The sequence below is a fragment of the Saccostrea cucullata genome, unplaced genomic scaffold, assembly GCF_032062105.1.
Source record: "Saccostrea cucullata isolate Sc308-1 unplaced genomic scaffold, CSIRO_AGI_Scuc_v1 ctg522, whole genome shotgun sequence".
Taxonomy (NCBI): domain Eukaryota; kingdom Metazoa; phylum Mollusca; class Bivalvia; order Ostreida; family Ostreidae; genus Saccostrea; species Saccostrea cuccullata.
The window spans coordinates 211,001-236,779 of NW_026924801.1; the positions used below are offsets into that span (position 1 = coordinate 211,001).

General features: G+C 34.0%; 1 protein-coding gene across 1 annotated transcript; it reads right to left on the reverse strand.

Moving 5' to 3' along the window:
- Positions 1 to 1,278: 1,278 nt before the first annotated feature.
- LOC134267341 (MOB-like protein phocein) lies at positions 1,279 to 25,278 on the reverse strand. The gene is made up of 8 exons (XM_062749566.1): positions 25,173 to 25,278; positions 24,331 to 24,393; positions 20,455 to 20,555; positions 19,370 to 19,412; positions 18,992 to 19,078; positions 16,214 to 16,293; positions 6,129 to 6,240; positions 1,279 to 2,387 (listed from the first exon to the last, which is right to left on the reverse strand). The coding sequence occupies exons 1-8, from the start codon at positions 25,239 to 25,241 to the stop codon at positions 2,262 to 2,264; spliced, it is 681 nt and encodes a 226-aa protein (XP_062605550.1). The 5' UTR covers positions 25,242 to 25,278; the 3' UTR covers positions 1,279 to 2,261.
- Between the last annotated feature and the right edge of the window lie 501 nt (positions 25,279 to 25,779).

Consider the following 25,779-nt stretch of genomic DNA (forward strand, 5'->3'; position numbering starts at 1 on the left):
GTAAAAAGACACATTTTTTTTTAAAAATTTCATTTAAATCAAAGGTCACAGTGACCTTGAAATAGGTCGCGACACACCTTCTACCTAAGATGCATAAACTGGCCAAGTTTGATGATTGTAAGTCTTATAGTTTTCTAGTTATGGGCCGGAAAGGATTTTTCCATATTTGGCTATATCTTCTTAATTAAAGGTCAGAGCGACCTACTTTTTGTGTGCGACACACCTTCTACCCAAGATGCATCAGATGACAAAGTTTGATAATCCTAGGCCTAATAGTATTAAAGTTATGAGCCGGAAACGAAAAGCTAACAGACAGACAGACGGACGGACAAAGAAGCCTATAACATAATACGTCCCGTCTTAAGACGGGCGTATAAAAAGTGAGGTCAAGGTAAAAGGAAAGGTAAAAAAATGTTGATGCAGCTGCATAGCTCTCATCGATCTATCAATATACGAAGTTTGTTGTAAATATCTTGGATTAGTTAATTTGAAACTGAGCTAAAAAAAAGTGTGACGGAAGGATAGACAGATGGCAAGACAGAAGGACGGAAGACGGACATGACAAACACTATATGCCCCAGCCATATTCATGGCGGGGCATAACAAATGCCTGATAATGTACCTCTGAGTCATTTTTTGGAAGGAAACTTGTTGAATTTGCATTCATTTCTTCAATGATAAATTCTTGGGGGGAAATATATATTATAATGGATGTTGTCTAACCTTAAACAGGATTGTAGGCAAGAAAGGCAAACAAGAGACTAACTTGGATATCTACAATGTCATGTGGGTCCCAAAAATGATCTTTGTACTTTAGGAACTAATCAATGACTACCATACAAACAAATTTACACAAGAATGTAACAATTCAATAAAGATCAAGTCGAGAAAAGACTTTTACATTTTAATAAATACAGAATACATAACTGTCCATCACAAAAAATACTTATGGCATTTATATAGTTACAATGGAGTAATTAGTAGTTTTACTTCAATAAACAATCTCTCGAATGAAATTTTACGTTTACATGATAATTAAGTATTGCATTGTTTTACCTGGTATACACAGAATGTAAGATTTACTGAATTTAATTTTTCACAAATCTATAAAACTTTAATTCTCATAAAAAATGATCCTGCTACAATAAGTAAATATGAGTTTCTAAACAGATTCTGTTATCTGTGATAGAATTTGCCTTGACCCTTCCTTGAATATTCAAGAGGCCTGTTCAACAGCACAAACGTTCGTGAGCGCTCGCCAAAATTCATTATACCAGAAATGTTCACAAGCGCTTGCTCTGTTGTACAGGTCTCTGGTTGCTCAAGCTACATGAACAACTACTTGGGTTCCACACACACAGAGTTCAAATTCTGTGAAAAACCTTTTGCAAAACACGCTTTAATCATATTAATTTGTCCCCTAGAATTCAGGAGCAAAGAAAACCTGTTTAATTTTCAATACGGTATATGATAGACTGGGCCTGTACCATGTTTTACAATATATGACTAACTGAAAGATAAAAAAAATCTACCGTTGCAATTTCTTAAAGAACAAAAACCATGATTTTTTTTATTTTGAAAGAGGTGTATGTGATACTATGTACATTGTAAACAATTTTTCTGATACATGTACAAGTAGATTTTTTTTATAGGAAACACAGGTAAACAAAGTTTAGAATCATTGTTGGTTTATGATAAATTATCATGGCAAAGGTTCTAAAATGAGGCAAACATGTTTTATATTTAAAAATGTTCTGTTTCTGTTTCTATAAACCAGTGATTCATATAAAACAGGAGTAAAAATTACATATGAAAATATAGCAACGTATATGTAACTATCAGTATCTTTTTGGTTAACATTTATAAACATAATTACATTATCTAGTATAATGAATTTAATCTTTACTGGTATACATTAAATAAATGATATAAGCATAATAATTATAATACAAGACTCCTTGTACAGGTTCCTGATGATTCCCTTACAGATGCTACTTGGTGTCACTATCTACATACAGGTATCAGTAGTTTGTATAATACATGTAATCACATCGGGCTTCATTTTCACACTGAATACAATGACTTCTAGTCTGGAAAATCCATACAAAGTGCCCTGAATAACTTTACGTTAGTACAGACTTCCTTCAATGGTCAAATCTACAATTCTCTTTTGTTGTTGCTGGTATGGTCGAGAGTAAACCCTCTTAACCTCAAATGTACAGAACAGACAGTGATTAAGATTCTAAATAATTAAGTCTTCATCACGCTTCACTCTCTCCATCTATGGCATTTTGATCTTCTAGGATTGGAACAATTAAATTGTCTTTAGACATAAGATTATACTTTGTTACAAACTTTGTGAATCTTCTGCACAGGTAAGTTTCATTCTACAACAAATAAAAAAGAAATTTTATATAAAAACACACGGAAATCACAAAAAAATTTATTGAAAGTACTAATATGAAATTATTAGGGTATTGTATAAAAAGAATATTAGCTAATGCACAAGGTCACTGATTTTATAGTGTGATAGAGTTTTGTTTGTTTGACATCCCTTCAAGACTTTTTTGTTCATTTTGAGACACCGGACCACTACTTGCCAGTAGAGAGCTGCAAATCTACACTTGTTCTTGCCACTTAATACCTCTGAGATGCAAGGCATTTTTTTGTGCCAACATCTTCTGTGACACAGGACCTAAATTTATAGGGTCTCATTCTAAAAACAGGTCTCCACATCCTATGGTGGTATTCAAACGAATAACTTAAGAAGGATTAACTCCTTACTCTGCGACCCTAGAGCAAATACTCTAACCACTGCAAGGTTTGATAAACAAGAGGCCCATGGGCTTTATAGGTCACCTGAACATCATGCAACAACTTTCCAGTGATTGAATTTGGTTCATGTTTTAAGCCAAATGCGATGGCTTTCAAAATTTTGAAAGAGGCACCATTGATCATCATAACTATACAATTAGCAATTGCTGAGTTTGGTTACTTAATACCCATAGGCAGGGTAGAGGAACAAAAAATGCATTTCAACTAATCAGTAATATTCAGCAATTATCACCACACATGAACCCCTGACCCTAAGTCCACACATTGCACAACTTTTGAAAAGGCACCCTTGCTCTTCAAAAATATTTGATTAATACCAAGGAGCAGATTTCAAACAATTCATTAATTTTCAGTATTTAAGTAGAACCCCCCCCCCTCTATGGTACCCCTGACCCTGGGGCCTTGAAATTCACAATTCTAGAAGAAGGTCCCTTGCTTATCATAACTATATAGGTAGTTCATTTGCTTAATACCCAGGAGGAGAGAAGAAAATTTTCAAAGATTTAATGTATTTTCACTATATACTGTAAATGTATTACATTTGGCGTGTACGATATTTAGCGGAAATGCAATTTGCAACAAGTTAGCGTAGATTTGATTTAGCGCTGTCTAAATGTGCTAGTTATAAATGTTAATATAGATGACATTTAGCAATGTCCTTAAATTAGCGGACTGGGCTTTCCGCCAAAATCGCTAAATAGAGTACACCGCTAAATGTAATACGTTTACAGTAAACAATAGAGCCCCAACCTAACACCAGAACCCTGATCCTGGGGCCATAAAATTCACAATATTGGAAGAGGCACTCTTGCTCATCATAACTATGTACATACTTAGCTTATTCAATACCCAGGAGCAGAGAAGAAGATTTTCAAAGAATTAATGTATTTTCACTATATAGAGCCCTGCCCTAACACCAGAACCCCTGACCCTGGGGCCATAAAATTCACAAATTTGGTAGAGACACTCTTGCTCATCATAACTATGTACTTAGTTAGTTTATTCAATACCCAGAAGCAGAGAAGAAGATTTTCAAAGAATTAATGTATTTTCACTATATAATCAATAGAGCCCCGCCCTAACACCAGAACCCCTGACCCTGGGGCCATAAAATTCACAATTTTGGTAGACGCACTCTTGCTCATTATAACTATGTACTTAGTTAGTTTATTTATTACCCAGGAGCAGAGATGAAGATTTTTAAAGAAATATGATATACACAATTTTTGTTCCTCTTCACCCATAGATGCTCTGTGCCAAATTTGGTTAAAATTGGTTCAAAGGCTGCAGAGAAGAAGCTGAAAATGTTCAAATGTTAATGCACAGCGCACGACGATGGACGAAAACAGACAGCAATAGGTCACCTGAGTTTACTCAGGTGACCTAAAACAAGAGGCCCCTGGGCCTTATAGGTCACCTGAGCATTATTCAACAACTTCCCAGTGACTGAATTTGATCCATGTTTTAAGCCAGATGCTATAGCATTTACAATTTGGTCATCAGAACTATACACTTAGCAGTTCCTAGTTTGGTTACTTTATACCCATAGGCAGGGTAGGGGAACAAAAAATGCATTTCAACTAATCAGTAATATTCAGCAATAATCAGTAGTGCCGCTACCACACATGAACCCTTGACTCTTAGGCCTAGATCCACACATTGCACTATTTTTAGAAAGGCATACCTGCTTCTCAAAAATATTTGATTAATACCAAGGAGCACATTTCAAACAATTCATTCATTTTCAGTACATAAGAACAGCCTCCTCCTCCCCCCCCCCCCCCCACTATGGTACAACTGACCCTGGGGCCTTGAAATTTACAATTCTTGAAGATTAGGGACTGCTCATAACTATATAGGTAATTCACCTAGGAGAAAAGAAGACAATATTCAAAGATTTAATGTTTTTTCACTATACATGTATAATCAATACAGCCCCGCCCTAACACCAGAATCCCTAACCCTGGGGCCATAAAATTCACAATTTTGGCAGAGGCACTTTTGCTCATCATAACTATGTACTTACTTAGTTTATTTAATACCCAGGAGTAAAGAAGAAGATTTTCAAAGAATTCATGTATTTCCTCTATATAATCAATAGAGCCCCACCCTGACACCAGAAACCCTGACCCTGGGGCCATAAAATTCACAATTTTGGTAGTGGCACTCTTGCTCATCATAACTATGTACTTAGTTAGTTTATATAAAACCTAGGAGCAGAGAAGAAGATTTTCAAAGAATTCATGTATTTTCACTATATAATCAATAGAGCCACGCCCTAAAACCAGAACCCCTGACCCTGGGGCCATAAAATTCACAATTTTGGTAGAGGCACTCTTGCTCATCATAACTATATACTTAGTTAAATAATATAAAATCTAGGAGCAGAGAAGAAGATTTTCAAAGAATTCATGTATTTTCACTACATAATCAATACAGCCCCGCCCTAACACCAGAACCCCTGACCCTGGGGCCATAAAATTCACAATTTTGGTAGAGGCACTCTTGCTCATCATAACTATGTACTTAGTTAGTTTATTTAATACCCAGGAGTAAAGAAGAAGATTTTCAAAGAATTCATGTATTTCCTATATATAATCAATAGAGCCCCGCCCTGACACCAGAATCCCTGACCCTGGGGCCATAAAATTCACAATTTTGGTAGAGGCACACTTACTCATCATAACTATGTACTTAGTTAGTTTATTTAATACCCAGGAGCAGAGAAGAAGATTTTCAAAGAAATAATGCATTTTCACTATATACTTATTTAGCCCCGCCCTAGTACAAGAACCCCTGACCCCAGGGCCATGAATTTCACAATTTTGGTAAAGGACTCAATGCTGATTACAATCATGCAAACAGTTTGACTGCTTGATGTCCAGGAGTAAAGAAGAAGATTTTTGAAGATTGCATTAATTTTAGTGGTTTTGGCCCCACCCCCCAGGCCCCAGGGGGGCAGGGATCATGAAATTCACAATTTTTGTTCCCCTTCACCCATAGATGCTTTGTGCCAAATTTGGTTGAAATTGGTTCAGTGGTTGCAGAGAAGAAGCTGAAAATGTTCAAAAGTTTACGACCGATTGACGACGAACGACGAACGACGTACGACGAACGACGGACGACGACGGACAAAAACAGATAGCAATAGGTCACCTGAGTGACTCAGGTGACCTAAAAATCAACAAATAGACTGAGAGACAGACTGATATAGTTACTGCAAATATAGTTACTTCCAAAATATTTTTTTTTTAGGAAATTAAAAAAAAAATCATAAGAAATTACAATTTTACCTCATACTCATCAAACAGTGTTCTGTGATGAAAATAGGCATGAGAGAAAATTCTGTATACTCTTCTACATACAGAACCCAGCTTGTTTACTGATGATTCCTTTATACACACCCTGAAACAACAAAAGGATTTAAGGTTCATGTGTTGTGTGATTTCAATTACAATACAGTGATTGTTACATCAGGAAGATAGCAATGTTTTATATTGAACCTCTGAATTTTTCTTGGATCTCAGCCAAGGAGGCCATGATTTAAACAAGCTTAAATATGCACTACCAGAGTGCTTAAAAATGCACTACCCGAGTATGCTTGCATATTGATATGGTTGAACTTGGTCATCTGTAACTGTTCACATGAAAAAGATTTTTACTAAACTCAACATGTTTAAGGAAATGTGAGGTTGAGTGCAAAATCAAAAGAAGGTCAGCATAAAAAAAAAAAAAAATGATGCAGTTCAATAGCACTAAAAACAGTTTTACTTCTGAAATCTTAAATCGAACTAAACACAAATTTGAGAATGGAAGTCAACGTCAGCTAAGACTATAAAATATGCATGAATTATTCACTACTGGTATACGTAGTGATATTAAACTCACAAAATCATTATTTATACTTTCCTTTTTTTAAACTTTATTCTGAGCTATAGATAATGTAGATTTTACCAGATATATATTAAGACAATCAGCTACATTCTATTTTTCCCTTCCTTGATTTTCTTTCTTATTAAAATAGCAAAATACTGTAAATGTATTAGATTTGGTGTGTACAATATTTGGTGGAAATTCGATTTTCAACAAGTTAGCGTAGATTTGATTTAGCACTGTCTGATGTTGCTAGTTATAAAAGTTAATATACAAGACATTTAGTGATGTACTTGAATTAACGGACTCTGCTTTCCACCAAAATCGCTAAATAGAATACAACGCTTAATGTGATATGTTTACAGTACATGTAAATTGGGCAATTTTAAAGTGGACCAAAAACCTATTTTATGCAATACGATTGAAAATAAGTTTTCAGTGCATCAATCAATCAATGATTACATAGAGAATAATACATACCCTTTTCCATATCACATCCTGTATCAGCCCTAGACACCAATATCAGCAAGAGGGCCGAAGGTCCAGGGCTGATATTGGTCGAGGGCTGATTACAGGATGCGATGTGGAAAAGGGTATCTATTAGTATGTTTATTACATTCTTATTAATAAAATACAGCACACATTAAGTTGACAAGAAAATAAGTAAATAATCATGCATGGACTTCTTGGTCTCTTGTCTCATACAGTTTGGGTCAGACTTTCTACTTCTACAAAACATGTATTTCAATGCACTTGATCCGTAATTTGAAAATAATCTATCATTTGTAAATTAGATTATCCTTATTTTCAAAAAGTTAAAATTAAGAGAATGTGAACCCACCAAAAAATTGTGTTTGATCACAAGTACTGTTTTCGTGGTTTAATTTACTAGGGGTGTGACATTGATCCGTATCAGCCCTGCAGAGCTGATACAGCTATTGTGACGTCAGCCATATCGCATATGCAAAAATCCTGTATTTATTACTAAGCATGTAATAAAATTAATTAACTAGTAGATACATGTATCATGAACTTAGCTCATAAAAATGACACCCCGGACTCCGAATCCCATAAGAGTATTATATTAAATGGCAATTAAAATTTGCTATGATCAAAATAATAAGAGGCCCATAGGCCACATCGCTCACCTGAGAAGCTTTGACCATTCCGTTCTTTACCAGATTTCCCCTTAAAATACATATTGTGTCCCCATCCTACCCAACTGATCATAATTTAAACAATTTGAAATCTACACTACCATATGATGCTTTGATTCAACATTGTAAAACTTTGATTCCCCATTGTGGCCCTGCCCTACCCCCAGGGGTCATGATTAGAACAATTTAGAATCTACACTACCCTAGGATGCTTCCACTTAAGTTTCAGCTGTTCTGGCCCAGTGGTTCTTGAGAAGAAGATTTTCAAAGATTTTTCCTATATGTTACTATGTAAAACTTTGATTCTCCATTGTGGCCCCACCCATCCCCCGGGGGTCATGATTTGAATAATTTAGAATATACACTACCCCAGGATGTTTCCACATAGGTTTCAGCTTTTCTGGCCCAGTGGTTCTTGAGTAGAAGATTTTCAAAGATTTTTCCCATATATTTCTATGTAAAACTTTGATTCCCCATTGTGGCCCTGCCCTATCCCCAGGGGTCATGATTCTTACAATTTAGAAATTTCACTACCCCAGAATGCTTCCACATAAGTTTCAGTTTTTCTGGCCCAGTGGTTCTTGAGAAGAAGATTTTTAAAGATTTTTCTCATATATTTCTATGTAAAACTTTGATTCCCCATTGTGGCCCTTGCCACCCCCCTGGGGTCATAATTTTGACAATTTAATATCTACACTACCCCAGGATGCTTCCACATAAGTTTCAGCTTTTCTGGCCCAGTGGTTCTTGAGCAGAAGATTTTTAAAGATTTTTCTCATATATTTCTATATAAAACTTTGATTCCCCATTGTGGCCCCACCCTACCCCCAGGGGTCATGATTTTAACAATTTAGAATCTACACTACCCCAGGATACTTCCATATAAGTTTCAGCTTTTCTGGCCCAGTGGTTCTTGAGAAGAAGATTTTTAAAGATTTTTCTCATATATTTCTATATAAAACTTTGATTCCCCATTGTGGCCTCGCCCTATCCCCGGGGGTCATGATTTTAACAATTTAGAATCTACACTACCCCAGGATGCTTCCACATAAGTTTCAGCTTTTTTGGCCCAGTGGTTCTTGAGAAAAAGTTTTAATGACCCCACCCTATTTTTGTCATTTCTTGATTATCTCCCCTTGTGAGGGGACTTGGCCCTTCATTTTAACAATTTAAATTCCCCTTCATCTAAGGATGCTTTGTACCAAGTTTGGTCAAAATTGGCCCAGTCGTTCTTGAGAAGTCGAAAATGCGAAAAGTTTACAGACGGACAGACAGCTAGACGGACGACGGACAAAATGTGATCAGAAAAGCTAACTTGAGTCTTCGGCTCAGGTGAGCTAAAAATAGTACGAGGTGCACAATGGCAAAACGTAATTAAGATTCTATGAAAGTCTCAGTTTATTCTGTGGTATATAAGGAGCTACAAATAAGCAAGTGTATCCAAATTTTATAGAAAGAATGGCAAAGTACATGTTTTGCCATTTGGAATCTGCAAATATCTACCCACAGTCTTCGCGAAAAAGAAAAATCGCCACAGAACTTTCGGACAGACAGTTAACACAATTTCACAGGACCAAATGAATTTTCACCGGTCCAAAACTTTTTCATATAATGATCATAACGATGTTTTTTCATAGCATATGAATCAGTAAACATGTATTAAGCTTTAAAAAAATATATGTTTGTTTCCTGTAACATTCCCAAAAAAGATAAGGGTCGGTAGGTCAGGAATTCTTTCTTTTCTTTTTTTTTTTTTTTGCTTATGGATGGCCAAACATCCCTGGACTGAATATACCAGGTGTCATATTTCCAGTGGACACCCAACATAGCATCCAAAATGGCTGCCTAGCGGCAAAAAACGTACTTCACATAGTTGTAGGGGGAAATTGTTGTTACAATAATGATTTATCTTTATATTTAAGGTAATTTGTAAACTAGATTGACATATTTGGCATTATCCTGTTATTCGCTCCGCGGAGTGAATAATATTTGACTTTGTTGACGTTACGTTTTTCTTCATATTTATACTTGCCTTTGAACATATGTTGAAAGAATACATAAATACTTTCAGATATTAGCCTTTATTCCGTGGTAATTTTTTTATCACGACTAAATTTCATTACAGGGCATATTGGATAAAATTTTAGATGTGAGAGAATTATTCAATGCAATGTATAGCGTTTATTCCGTGAATTTCTCTTATACGCATGAGGAAACGGCAACTGTTATCAATTAATTTACTCTCTATATATACTATTTAACGGAATAAACAGCTAGTATTTTCATAAATGATTTCATGTTTATACATTTATCAGGGAATAAAATGTTATATATTATGTTTGTTTTATTACGAAATAAACTACATGGTTTATTGAGTAAAATTTTAAATGTGAGAGAATTATTTGGTATATATAACGTTTATTCCGTAAATGTCTCTTATATGCATGAGGAAAACGAAAACTGTTATCAATTTAATTTCTATATTATTTAACGGAATGAACAATATTTTCATGAATAATTTTATGTTTATACTTTTATCAGGGAATAAAATGTAATATATTATGTTTTTACGCTTGTTTTGTCACGGAATAAACCACATGGTATATCTTCTCGTTTTGTCCATTGTTTGCTTACATGTTAAATTCCATTGCGTAGGACTCAAAAACATGTAGAAATGTGATAAATTGTATGTTTATTTATACACCTGTAACGGAATAAACCATATTTTTATACTACTTAAATTATATTGTTCTATAAATTAAGGAATCTATGCCTTGAAGTGGTACAGGTATATCCAAGTGAGTTTACAATATCATTCGAACAGTGAATGAATCTCTGTACATACATGATTTTATTTCCTGTTTACTATATCAGACCTAATTCAAATTGAATACCATAACAAAAATCGAAAAAAAAAGCACGCTTTCACGTTTACTACTTAACAATACGAACAATGACCGAATGCATGAATAGTGTTCACCTTATTGCTATGGTTCAGTTATACTCAGTATGGTCTTTGTAAAAATCTTCCCCCGTTAATTCGCACCGGTGCTAATAAGTATACCTCTATTTTCATCCATTTTAAAAATACTTTTCTCACAATGAATATCCACCAAATATTCCAGTTTAGCTTGAACATGGAAAGATCGTCTGTATATATATACTCCTGTTATTCGCACCGGTGCGAATAATTTTCACACTATATCCAGTCATTAAAACTATTTTAGAGTGTCTCCCCCCAAAAATATCCAAGACCCATTTTTTTTATATTCTCTCCCCCAAAGAAACCCTTTTCCCGGGAATACTTCCCTTTCCTGGGCATTTTAGCTTGAAATCTGGAACTTCGTCTGTATATATATATACTCCTGTTATTCGCACCGGTGCGAATAATTTTCACACTATATTCATTCATTAAATGTATTTTAGAGTGTCTCCCCCCAAAAATATCCAAGCCCCATTTTTTTATATTCTCTCCCCCAAAGAAACCCTTTTCCCGGGAATACTTCCCTTTCCTGGGCATTTTAGCTTGAAATCTGGAACTTCGTCTGTATATATATACTCCTGTTATTCGCACCGGTGCGAATAATTTTCACACTATATTCATTCATTAAATGTATTTTAGAGTGTCTCCCCCCAAAAATATCCAAGCCCCATTTTTTTTATATTCTCTCCCCCAAAGAAACCCTTTTCCCGGGAATACTTCCCTTTCCTGGGCATTTTAGCTTGAAATCTGGAACTTCGTCTGTATATATATACTCCTGTTATTCGCACCGGTGCGAATAATTTTCACACTATATTCATTCATTAAATGTATTTTAGAGTGTCTCCCCCCAAAAAATATCCAAGCCCCACTTTTTTTATATTCTCTCCCCCAAAGAAACCCTTTTCCAGGGAATTCTTCCCTTTCCTGGGCATTTTAGCTTGAAATCTGGAACTTCGTCTGTATATACTCCTGTTATTCGCACCGGTGCGAATAATTTTCACACTATATCCAGTCATTAAAACTATTTTAGAGTGTCTCCCCCCAAAAATATCCAAGCCCCATTTTTTTATATTCTCTCCCCCAAAGAAACCCTTTTCCCGGGAATTCTTCCCTTTCCTGGGCATTTTAGCTTGAAATCTGGAACTTCGTCGGTATATATATACTCCTGTTATTCGCACCGGTGCGAATAATTTTCACACTATATTCATTCATTAAATGTATTTTAGAGTGTCTCCCCCCAAAAAATATCCAAGCCCCACTTTTTTTATATTCTCTCCCCCAAAGAAACCCTTTTCCCGGGAATTCTTCCCTTTCCTGGGCATTTTAGCTTGAAATCTGGAACTTCGTCTGTATATACTCCTGTTATTCGCACCGGTGCGAATAATTTTCACACTATATCCAGTCATTAAAACTATTTTAGAGTGTCTCCCCCCAAAAATATCCAAGCCCCATTTTTTTATATTCTCTCCCCCAAAGAAACCCTTTTCCAGGGAATTCTTCCCTTTCCTGGGCATTTTAGCTTGAAATCTGGAACTTCGTCGGTATATATATACTCCTGTTATTCGCACCGGTGCGAATAATTTTCACACTATATCCAGTCATTAAAACTATTTTAGAGTGTCTCCCCCCAAAAATATCCAAGCCCCATTTTTTTATATTCTCTCCCCCAAAGAAACCCTTTTCCAGGGAATTCTTCCCTTTCCTGGGCATTTTAGCTTGAAATCTGGAACTTCGTCTGTATATATATACTCCTGTTATTCGCACCGGTGCGAATAATTTTCACACTATATCCAGTCATTAAAACTATTTTAGAGTGTCTCCCCCCAAAAATATCCAAGCCCCATTTTTTTATATTCTCTCCCCCAAAGAAACCCTTTTCCCGGGAATTCTTCCCTTTCCTGGGCATTTTAGCTTGAAATCTGGAACTTCGTCGGTATATATATACTCCTGTTATTCGCACCGGTGCGAATAATTTTCACACTATATCCAGTCATTAAAACTATTTTAGAGTGTCTCCCCCCAAAAATATCCAAGCCCCATTTTTTTATATTCTCTCCCCCAAAGAAACCCTTTTCCCGGGAATTCTTCCCTTTCCTGGGCATTTTAGCTTGAAATCTGGAACTTCGTCTGTATATATATACTCCTGTTATTCGCACCGGTGCGAATAACAGGAGTATATATATACGATCGTATAAATACAAACTGAGAATGTTTTGGATTTCTTTTATACATTTTGAAATATGTATTTATATTATTTAAATATTAAGAATAACAAAACACTTGATATTTGCATTTTTATTATATATCTCTTTACTGTTATTAGTTTCACCTTAGATATTGTTTATTTTTAATTTCGACCTTGACCTAACATGAATGGATCGTACTTAGGCTTGGTTTACTTTTATTTGCTATTTCTGCATCCAAGAACTGTTTTGACGTTACGTCAACAACGTCAAATATTATTAGCTCCGCGGAGCGAATAACAGGATAATGCCGACATATTTTATGTCTCAAGTTATTAAAAGCTACAAAATAATTTTTGTTTAAATAAATGGAATCAGCTGATTGATCAAACGCGGTTTTGCCAATTGTCAGAAAAAAATCCACTCAGGGTCGGTCGGGTTACAGGAAACATTTTAACAAATATAATTAGACGGTGGCTATATATAGCCACAGGCTATTGCTGCTGGTCTGTGTAAACACACAGGGACCCTAGCGGCGATTTTTGCGGAGTCAAAATAATGAAAGTAGACTTATTTCCATGTTTGAAAATAAAATGTACATAGTTAACAAATACTTTGAAGTTATTTCAAAGACATTTCATTAATGGATACAAAGCCTAATTCCTGATATTTGCCGTTATCAATATTTCTCGCCTCATGAATATTCATTGAATTTCGCGGAACAAAACTAACTCGTACACCAACCGACTCGCATATAGATGTCAATTCGTACACAATTTTTTCGTTCTTTCTCACATGTTCAAAAAATCAGTTCGTATGCACATTCTGTTTTATTTAAAATTGCCAAATATTTGATGAAAAATGTTTGTAGATAATTGTTTCACTATCTAACTCCGAAATCAAATACAGTTGTAAATATTAATTGGTAAACAACATACTGGCGGCTGTGTCTTAAATACTGCTTTGTGGAATTTTTATACAATAAAACTTAAATAGTTTATTGTAATTTTTAAAAAATCTTTTGATTGTTTCTTATATCTGTTTACAATGTTATGTTAGTAAAATAAATATGTGTGTTTTAGGAAAGAAGAAAAAATTATCACTATCTTAATCAGTTAATAATACGGTTGTTGAGGTATAAAATGACATAAAATTTGCATTTACATGTACAATTCTAGTTTCTAAAAATAAAACTTTGTCTTATTATCTCGGACACAAAAACATCTTAACGGATAATAAATTGTCAAAGTTGATAATAACAAAGACTGTAACGGACAAAAATTACCCATTTCCTGTTTAGAAACCCTATCGTGCCTCTAACAAATGTACCTTTTAAAGGGTGTGCGAAAAAGGGTACTCAAATACATGTGCATGAAATACTACCAGTATTAGGGTTTTCATGCGATTTTATTGGGCTGAATTTAGGTCAGTCTTCTGGTGTGTTCAGAAAGCAGTAAATATGTATTGCGCGATGACTTGCAGGATCATTGCATTTTATAATATTACGTATGAGACAAACCATCATCGCAAACCACCGTTTAAATGCACGACCCTCTCTCAGATCTCAATACGTATATATATATACCGGTATATACAGACTCCGACTTGAGACGACGGAAAATAGAGATAGAAAAATATTTTGTTATTCTGTTTTTCTTTTTTTTCGAGCATTATAAGTAGGTTGTTCGTTAATATCGTGTACAAAGAGTTTTTCTCTGCAAGATGAAATTTTTAGCAAGTATTTATTTATCATATTTTAGTGTATCTGAATTCTTTTGATAAAATATAGAAGAAAAAAAATATTTAATGTACATACGCACGAAAAAAAAAGGTTTTAAAAATATTATACGAGTATTGTTTCGAAATAAAAGTATTAAATAGATTTTGGTAAACATTATCTTATTTTGTTTCACTATCCATTGTGTCGTCTTTATGAAAATTTTAAGAGCATTTGCTTAATTTTTTGGTAGTTTACCTAGCATCCAAAATGGGAAAATGGTAAACCCAACATACGAAAAACGACGACGTTCGATGACGTTACTACGCATGGGAAAGCAGTTCAGTTTTTTTCCTTTTAAGTGTACAAAGGAAATGGTAGTTTTCTGAGCGAAAATGTTTTTAATCAAATCCACGGATAGAACAAACAGCTACAGGAATAGCGAAAGACGCTGTCAATGTTGACAGCCAATAAATAAGATCATTTAGTTGAATGATTGTAAAAATATTGTCCATAACTTTAGTACTAATATATCTGCACAAGGTCCCATTTGTGTGCGAGATTGGTTTCTGGTTGTTATTTGAAGAATTAAGGGAAACTCAACTATGTCCATAAATGAAATTTCTTGATTAAAGTGGGAATTATCCAACTTGTTTTTAGCAAAGAGGAAACTTGATGCTGCTTTAGACACATTAATCCGTAACACATTAAATGAAATCGTATAATTTGTTTGTTTATTCATGCATAAACCTATTTGAAGTTTGCTATGTTTTTTTATGAAAAATGTACTCGAGAGTAGTGAAAATTTTAGATCACAGTGAAAATTCATAATACTTTTATTTTAAGTACAAAAAATATAAATTTACATATAAAAATACTTGTCCCGTGTCGCAGTAATTGCTAGCCAGAAAAATATCCTTCGCTGCTCAAAATTTTTGAATCTCGAATGGGACGTTAAACAAACAAAATCACTCACGCCACCGTCTTTCAGTACTCACAGTACTTTGATTTTTTAGTAGGTTTTAAAACAGTCACAATCAACAAATAAAATACGTTTTTAAAAGTGTGTTTTGGTATAAGATTAAGTGTCTATATGATGAAATAGAAATATAAAATTTAAAATCCAACCAAAACGAGCCTCGGACAAACGGACCGATTTTACTAGATTAGTGCAATCAGATTTTCACCTGTTTTGTCCGACGGACCAGTGCTTTTGGGATAGACTGTACCCAGATGAAATTATATTTAAGAGGTATAGGAAGAGTTGAAGATAAAGATGAGTAACCTCATTATTACAGAAAAATTGAGTGTCCATGTTTTGATTAATCAAAATGAAAAATAGGTGATGTACAATAGCACCATGTAAGAAGGATTCTGTGAAAGTGTCATTAAATTTTATATGGGACAACCCCATTACTATTTACCCCTACTTTTCAAGCAGGGACGGTATATAAATAAGAAGTACCTGCTAGGGAAATACTTGTTACTGTTAAGTAGACATGCTGCCCCATCCAGTGTGTGTCTGGTGTAATCAATGGCTGGGCACTGAAATTAATGTAATATCAACTTACAACATTAATCAAACAAATTAATATCTCCCTATGTACGTCCATTTACCTCGCCTCATTTGATTTTTCCATGAAATCCAGGCTTACAATTGGTTGACATCTTTCATGTGTAGGGGTGTTCTACTTATACATAGTCACTTGAAAAATCAATACACAGTCAAAAGGAAATTTCATTTTTTTGTAAGAATTTTATTTAATATTTATAAGTGACAATGTTTGTTGACAATTAAAAGGTTAATGAACATCATTAACAACTCCTTTACTAAAATTCTTCAAAACTGTCCATATGTATTTCTGCACATAACATCCACTTAAACAATATTATGTAGCACAATGTGATGTGACCAAAGGCACATCATCAAATGATTGAGGAAACATATGTAGCTGAGAGAAACAATTTTACAACCCAGAGAAATCTTCATAAAATGTTATTTAAGGAACAAACTAGTAACAGAGTTTGTAGTGACCAGGCAGAGGATGATACCCACACAGCTACATCAAAAGTCATTATCTCTCATCCTAACTGTGTCGGTCATCTGAGTCCTATATTTCTATAACCAACAGCGTGCACAGCCATACCTATGTACAGAAAACCTCTTACCACCACTTCAGTTACAGCCATATTTCTTAACATCACTGTAGTTTTACAGCTATATGACTACCATGAATTCTTGATTATCTTTACTGTTCTTGAGAAGATGACTCAAGTTTTTCCAGCACTATAAACAGTAAAACATGGTTTTTGCAAAAACATGCACTATTAAAATAACTAATATGAATAATCACAAAGTTTCTGCTCTTGGGAAGTCAATTTTAAAGATTTTTAAGTTTTCTTAAGTAAAACTTAATTTGATTGCCCATAGCTAACCCTGGGGTTAGGATTTGAACAAACTTAAACTTTCAAAAGTTTTTCAATACCTGAGGATGCCACTAAATGAGACAAATAATGAAATTAGATTTTTTTTGTTCTCAAGAAGCTTTTTAATCTTTTATTAATATAACTCTATGTAAAACATGAATGCTTTAATTGCTTATTCTGGCCCCACTCTAGCCTTGTGGGTATGATTTGAACAAATCTGAAATTTTACCATGTCTTTGATGGCATAATGTAGTAAAGATACATGGCATCCTACTAGCTTGGGTTAGTGGGTTAACCCTTTAGCTCAATCGGTAGAGCAATGGACTGGCAAGCCAGAGGTCCTGGGTTCAATCCCTAGCAGAGGCACAAAATTGTCTCCATTACATAATGGTCAGCAAGAAGAATATAAGAAGGAATAACTTTTCAACGATTTCTATTAATCTTTCCTTCAAATATGTCAAAAGACACCCTTCATTATTACCCAAATTGCTTTTGGAAAGTTTGGTTGAAATTCCCTCATTGATTCTTGAGAATAACATGAACAAGTCAAAATAAGAAAAAAAAAATATGGAAGACACACAGCAGAGGCAATATATCAGGTCTGGACGATTTCCAAATATTGAAGTCAAGAACAATAACTGAAAGTTGGTATAAATATACATCATATATACGTAAATATTTTTCTATCCAATCAGACAGCAGTGTTTTTACACACCCGAAAACATATTTTAAGGGAACAAAAAGAGTACACATGCTTTTGTTTTTTCTTTAATAAAGATTTTTTTTTAAAAATATCTTTAGAAGTAAGATGACAAGTTTGGAAGAATAAGGCATTCCCCACATATTTACCGTGAACAAACTTGACATTTTCATCTTGAAAATAAAAAAATTAAATAAATGCATGTAACAATGCGATTGTTTAGGGAGGAATAGACCAGACCGTCAAGTTATTATCAACCATAATTATACAATTTGCATATCATACTTTTTGTCGGTAACAATAACTTTGATATGCTGTCCAATTTTCATCAATAGCGCGTAGTTGTCATGGGTATAGGTCTATTGCATACATGTATTCATCGTATAGACTACATGTAGTTATAAAATATCACGGGTTTCATGAGCGCTGAATACAATGTTATATGCACTTTAAATGGACATCGTAAGGAAACGTGTAAAACGTTAAGAAAAGTGAATGAAGATTAATGCTTTTTCATCATAACTTACCATGCAAACCAGAAACTGGACGATTTTGTAATAAACACTCTGGAAATAATCAAAATGTTAAAATTACTCTCATCCAAAAACATTTTCATACCAGGCTCTACAAATTGAAAATCTGACGTATTTATATCACATTTCTTAACACAAGTCAGACTTTTGGGATAGCTTCCTCGATCGCTCGTATTGACATATTTTTAATCCCACTTAGAATTTATTCTAACCTTTCAAGTCGTGTTTGTTCATGGTAGAATTGTCATTTATGCTGTTTCATTCCTAAATATGCATAACTTTTTACAAAAAACTTTATTCTAAAAAATCTTTTAAGCAGAAAAGTTTAAAACCATGTTTAATTTATTTTCTGATGGGTTTGTCTAAATGCCGTTTTCTGATAGGTCAGGAAGATTAGCACCTTGTTTATTCTGTGTATTTATAGCAATTCACGTTTATCGTGTTTGACTTCCATATTTGGAAATCGCCCAGACCTGTACATGAAATGGCAAATGGATGATTGAAACCCTTCAATCAAAAAATTTCACTTGCCTTCAGCTAAGATGTGCTTATAAAAAAGGAAATTATAATTCAGATATAGTACCTCTTTCGGTGTTTTATGAGCAGCACATAAAAATATCCACTGCTCTGTAGCTGTCATTTGTGAACACTGCTCCGGCTGACATTCAGTCTATAAATCAGAAGAAAACATTTTATATCTTAATATCAAAATACAATGCTCCCTAATCATGTCAAGAAAAAATCAGAAATTCCATATTCTCTGTCACTGGCATATTTTAAGCATATTAAGAGTTGAAATTCGAATACAATGATACGAATATTTCAAGCTGGCACCATTTTTGTTGTTGTTTTATCATTGCTTAGATCTTTAGCTCTCTGGCTTCTCTTTTAAACCAGTGAGCTTAAGTTTTGAAGCTAAGTTACTGCTATAAATGAGAACATGAAAGTTGAACACACTTACCTGTAATTTAACACAAAGTCCATTAAGTTCCATACAAAACTGTCTAAAAAAAAAAAGAATCAACTATACTCTTTTACTGCAAAAAACAAAAAATGAGGCCACTGAGTAATGATGCTCACTTGAATCACCTTGTTCCCTCTTTTTTCTTTTCTTTTTTTCCGAAGACTTTTAATTCCCCACCCCCTTTAAATTCTAATGTTAAATTTTGATCTATTTTAGCCAAAACCTTTCACAGGGCTATGATTTGAAAATTGTGGAAAGGCTACAGACACATAGATGGATGAACAAATGGACAATGGAAGCTAGACCGACAGAATCCATTACAGATGTGATCAGAAAAGTTTGAGCTTTCATCTCCTGTGAACCAAAAACATCTACACAATAAAAAATACTTAAACTTTCAAAGTAATGGACGGATGGAGACTAGTTAGAATAATCTGTGTCTCAGGACAAGCCCTCACCACAGTTAGAATACGTCCCATATACTTGCAAGATAGCAAATCGGAGCAGATCTGCTCCCAATGATTTTAAAGAATTCAAATGGGTTGTGCTGAAAATAACTACCAAATTAATCAAAACTAACCTTTTTGAGATTAACTGTCTATGCCTTTTGTTTAAAAAATTAATCCATATAAAGACAAAAATTCAACTATATGAATTTCCTGAATGTTTTTTCTCACTACAAATCTAAACGCCATTTTTACATTTGGAATTTTCTGGATTGTTTGTAGTAAGTGCAGTGAGTTAAAGTTATCACCTTGTTTATTTTGCAACACTGGCAATACATGGAACAAATTCTATCCTTAATCCGGGTCCGTATAACAATATCATTTAAACCATAGAACGTTCTATCTTAATGGAGACCAACATGAATTTAATCCTTTCAGGCACTCTTAATTGACAAGGAATTAGGAATTTATAAGAGGAACAAGCAGAATATAAATATATATTACATGTATCCTACTGCATTTCTGTATTTACCATTATATGAACTGAATAAAATGTACTACACTGATGAAGTTCTCTTTTTTGTCTAATGTCAATTTTTCACAGAGAATCCTTTGAAAACAAGATTCAGTACAAACCTTAAATGTTCATATTTCCAAACCCCCTCCTCTATGCCTTCTGGTGGAGTCAAGATCTCATCAATGTTTGTAAAATCCTTCCGTATGGCCTGCTGTATAAACTAAATGGAAAAAATACTGTTATGTGGATGACATTTACTTGAACATTACCAATGATTACCATGATTTAATACAGTTATTTTTGGTAATTTTATAATTGTCAACATGTGCACTTAGAGATATGGCCCATGCAGTCAGTCATATCTACAAGGATGGAAAAATTGTTTTCATCATCAACTCTTACAGTACAGGCCACGCGGATCCCGTATTTCCCGCGCCCCGTTGCGGTATAATCACAACGCGGTATTTGGCCAGGTGAGACAGGTAAACCGCGTTCCCTCCGCGGAAATTTCATCACCTACCTGTCCACGCCGCGGTTAAATCATCGATCAATTACTGACAATTAGTATCGTAAACAAACGGGAGTTATCTCCCCGAATTGTAATTTGCGAATTTTCCCTGTAACCAAAAATAACGACACTGTATGTTTATTAAAAGAAGTATTTTCATTTATTTTGCTATGATAAATAGAAAATAAACTAAGAAAAAATATATTTATTTTTGTTTCTAAAATTATATATCAATATTTGAATTAGAATTAAAAATTTATTCAATTGTTTAATTTTTTGCGTTATTGAGAGTCTAACAAGAAACAAAATTAGATACTAGAAAAATTAGGTTTTTTTTTTTTTTTATTTATTCATATTATATGCGAACTTTAATACTGCTGAACTCAGACTGTGTGAGTTTCGATAAACGATTTTCATGCAGCATTCATTTGAAAAAAAAAATGTGCAATTAATCTTTGGAAAAAAATGTACATCATCATATTGTTAATATTCTTTTCCCAAATTTAGAACACTTAATTTAATAAACTGCGCTTTATTGTATAAATGTGCAGGCATTTTTCTTATAGTGTCAAATTACCGGAAAACATTCGATGTTGAGAGTTTACAGTGACATGTAGTGGGTACGTGAACTTAAATTTTCTTTATCCAAGATATCAAGAAAAAAATCTTTTCTTCTTTATTTCTCATCGTTTATATATATCTTCTGTTCCCAAATTTAGAAAACTTTTCTTAAATTTATTTCCCTCTTTTATATAAATGTGCATTTTTCTCAAAGTGTCAAATAACCGGAAAGCATTCGATGGCAAGAGATAACTTTGGGCACGTGAATTTATACAAGAGATCAAGAAAAAATATCGCTTCTTCATCTTCATATTAACATGTATTACTTTTGTAAACAATGTCTTTCTTTATAATTTTCATACATGTATTTCTCGATTTTCATGTTCAATAGATAAGATAGGATGTAAGCAGGTATGATGATAAACTTCACAGAAGAAATTAAATTAAAGGGGGGGGGGTTACACTTAAATTTTTAATAAATATTCAATGCAAAAAATCAAATACTTTCGTCTTCTTTGACAAATTCTGTTTCTTTGTGTATTTAGTATTAGCCGCGATCATTTCCTGTGTATAGGGATTAGCAGTGTCAGAGCAAGAAACGGCATGCCCTGGGGGTTTCACACGTGTCCTAGAGTACCTTGGGTAACGCTCGCTGAATGTGCACATCGCTGTCTAGCCATTCAACACAACTTTTGATTCAATGTTTCATTATTATTTCATCGATATCATTTTCAAATGCGATAATAGCCTTGAAATTTGTTTCAATATATTGTTGTTGTTTTTTTAAACGGAGTGTATAAAGAGAATAAAAGAAAAAAAAAAACCCAAACTTTTAAAACAAGTTAATAAAGTATTTGATATTAATTAAATAAAATAATGATCTATTACTATGTTATTTATGTGTCTGTTTATACCTGTACCAGTTAGTACATTGAGAGAGAGAGAGAAGAAAAATATCACAATATTAAGGCACGCGCATGATCGTTTTTCCTCGTTTTGATCAGTATATGGATTTCTAAAGTCTATCGAATAAAACTAAATTAAACATGATATAATTTTAATGAAATTGCTTGCGGATAAGATTTTGTTAAATTCCATACAGATACATGTAGATCTTGCGGCCGCTGATTTATCAGTTTATTGACCATTTGTGGATTTTGTCTAAGTTTAATTGTTATTTGCCGAGAGACTTATTTATTATCCACTTTCTTCTTTCGTTTAGCATACATGACGTGTAATTTGAATTACTTCCCCTTCTGTCGCCAGATTACAACGACAGATTTTGGTGGTAAAATAAAATGTATTTTTGTTACAACATTTGATTAAGAAAAACACAGTATATTAAAATTGTCGAATTATTGAAAATATGTATTCAAAAGAAAGAATTTAAAAAGGATTCTGTCTGCAACAAAAACATGCTTTATTTCATGCATTTCAATTCATGAGCTACACATGAAAAAAACGGCTTCGTTTTACAATGTCGTAGGAAAACGCATACAGGTAATACACTCAGGTAACATCCTGTGTATATAGGTATCTATACTATACACAAGCCAGCGTCGTTCCCTCGGGACTTCTCACCTGCTTCGAGTAAGCTCCACTCCACACCAAACTTACCTGAGGAAAACCGAACGGTTACACAGACACCTGAAAACTTGAAGCGTGGCAACTTGCTGATTAAAATAAGTTAATTTCTGTGTTGTGTGTTCAAATTATTTAAGGGCCCATATTTGTGTTTGTGTTTTATTTGAACCGGAGACATTGCATTTCATACCCGAAATTTGTTCCTGTTCATAGGCATGATTTTAGTAATTTTCGAAAAGAGCAGAAAATAGAACTACAGTCAAATACTAGCTATGAAATTATTGGTATTCTGAATAGAATGACTTGTGATTATTTTATTAACAATACCCCCTCCCCCCCCAAAAAATGTCGATATTTAGTTCATAGTCTTACAGTGTAGTGCATAATAATGGGGCAACATGCCGGAATTTCTACACTTACGCGTGTTTTGTTTAATTTTAATTGTAATTATGTATCACTATCTATCATCGTTTTTCATGCTATTATTTATAACAGACATGTACACAGTAGTAAATGTATTTTTTTTAAATGAAACCAAATGACTGTGATAGAATCTCGCTGATAAATAAATACATACATGTAGCTACATGTAACTGCAACTGTACGGGCTAATTGTGAACACAGGATTATAGTGCTTATAAAAAGAAGCGATATCATGGCATTCTTTGAATTTTAATTAAACCTTTTTAGCAATTTGAAGATCATTCGAGGTGGCATTATTGATTTTAAAAATAAATATATTCGATAAATTATTCGACTTTATTTCATCCTATACATGTATTACTGTTAACAGACGTGTTTGAGAATTTAATTAATTTTGAGTGACTATTGGTACAAAAAAAAAAGATGTTTTTTATTAAACAATTTGATAAAACTTAAAAATAATTTTTTAAAGAATCCATGTAATGGTATATATCTATAATATTAATGTGGTCGTAATCTTAAATCCCCCCCCCTTTTCGACACTATTAAAAATCGACAAGACTTTACAGGTAAGAACATCTAAGCTGAAGAATAACGGTAGCTGGCCCCGCCGCGGTGTAAACACAGTCTCAGGTAGCACCGCGATCAAAACCCGCGACGGTGTAACGCGGAAAGGATCAATACACCGCGGAGGGGACGCGATCTAATACAGGATCCGCATTGCCTGTACTGTAGGATTAGGAAAATGTCATTCCAAAATAACAGTTTGAGAAATCAAGTTTGATGTAAATTTTCAATAGACCAGAATGCACAAATGAAGTCACATATATGCAATTAAAATGGTTTGGATATGCTCTTCTCATCTTAACAAAAAGCTTGGTCATTATGTAAGTGATTAGTGGTAATGCTTTGCAGTCACCTGTTGCACGGCCAGTGTGCTATCCATCTCTTCAAATGCCTCATCACTCCAATTACACCAGTCCTAAAAAAGACAGAAAAATCTTAACATGGAAAGCACAATGGCATTCATATTTCAGTCTATACAACAAAGGAAGGTCCAGTCCAAAGATTATTTCTACCTACGTACTATTAATAGCTTTGTAAGTATTTAAACCTGCCCAAAGTAGCTATTTTTACCTACTGTTTGCTTTACTTTCATTTTGTGGCCAAAGGCAGGAACGGCGCAATTCGACGAGCACCAAATTTCTTGATACAGTCACACTAATGAAGAATACAGCAAAATTTTGGTCAAAAAATGAATACTTCGTTAATAAGCAATTTTGCATAAATTAGGATGCAAAATTGTTAATTTACGAAGTAATAATTTTTTGGCCTAAATTTTGTCGTAATCATCAGCAGTATGACTGCATTATTAAATTTGGTGCTCACCATATTGCGCCATTCCTGCGTTTGGCCACCAAATGCAAGCAAAGACTGGACCTGATGGGTACTGGAAGTTTGAAATACAGAATAACAGAATGACTGATTCTTTTCCAATTTCTACGGACTTAATTAAACAAAAATAAAAATAGTTATTGCACTATAAACTTTTTATTGTTATAAGATAGACTAGCTACAACAAAAGACACAAATCAAAACAAACAAAATCTGTCAGATAATTTTTCAAAACAGAAGAAATTCGAGATCAAAACCATAGAGAGTTTCGAACTTTGACGTCAAACATTTACCAATCATTATTTTTCTCGTAATCTTTTAAATACTTCAAAACATTATAAGCATGTCAAATCATTCTTAGCTCACTTCAGTCTTTGTTCCTGGGCGATTTCGACGCAGAACCGCTGAACTACTGTCAGCCATTTTCATTTTCATTGCGAGGAAAGGTGAAGGTCAACAAACTGCAAAGCTTAGATAACTGTTACAATAGAATGTCGGAATAGCTCGATACCTTTTACACAAGTCCCCTGACTTACAGTAAGTAACGGAAAGTCATGATTAGCTTTCTTTTATCTGACATGGCCAAAATTTAATTTATTATAATAGGAAGAATTGAATCCAACGTAATCAACACTACTAATCTGAGTCCAGAAATAAATTATTTTGCTATTTTTTTATAAGAGTAAAGAAACATGAAAGTCGAATTAATCCAGTGGCATCAACTTAAAACAAGAGGCCCAGGGGCCACATCGCTCACCTGAGCACATCGGCAAGGAAAAAAACACAAATCAGATCAGAATTGAAAAGTTTACAGGGGGGGGGGGGTTAATACTATTTGAGAATGCCTCCATATCAATACAGCATATTCTCAGTAACTTTGCTGTTCTTGAGAAAAAAGTTTTTAAAGATTTTTTTTCACATTTTGTTTGTATATTTTACTTTGTTATAATTCAATGAATTTGATTCCCCATTG

Excerpts from the sequence above, each read along its gene's own strand:
- LOC134267341 (XM_062749566.1), bottom strand. The coding sequence starts at position 25,241 with ATGAAAATGAAAATGGCTGACAGTAGTTCAGCGGTTCTGCGTCGAAAT. Across the intron at positions 20,556-24,330 it reads GCACACTGGCCGTGCAACAG|TTTATACAGCAGGCCATACG; the intron begins GTGACTGCAAAG and ends TTTTCCATTTAG. Across the intron at positions 19,413-20,454 it reads TGGAAATATGAACATTTAAG|ACAGTTTTGTATGGAACTTA; the intron begins GTTTGTACTGAA and ends TTTTTTTTTTAG.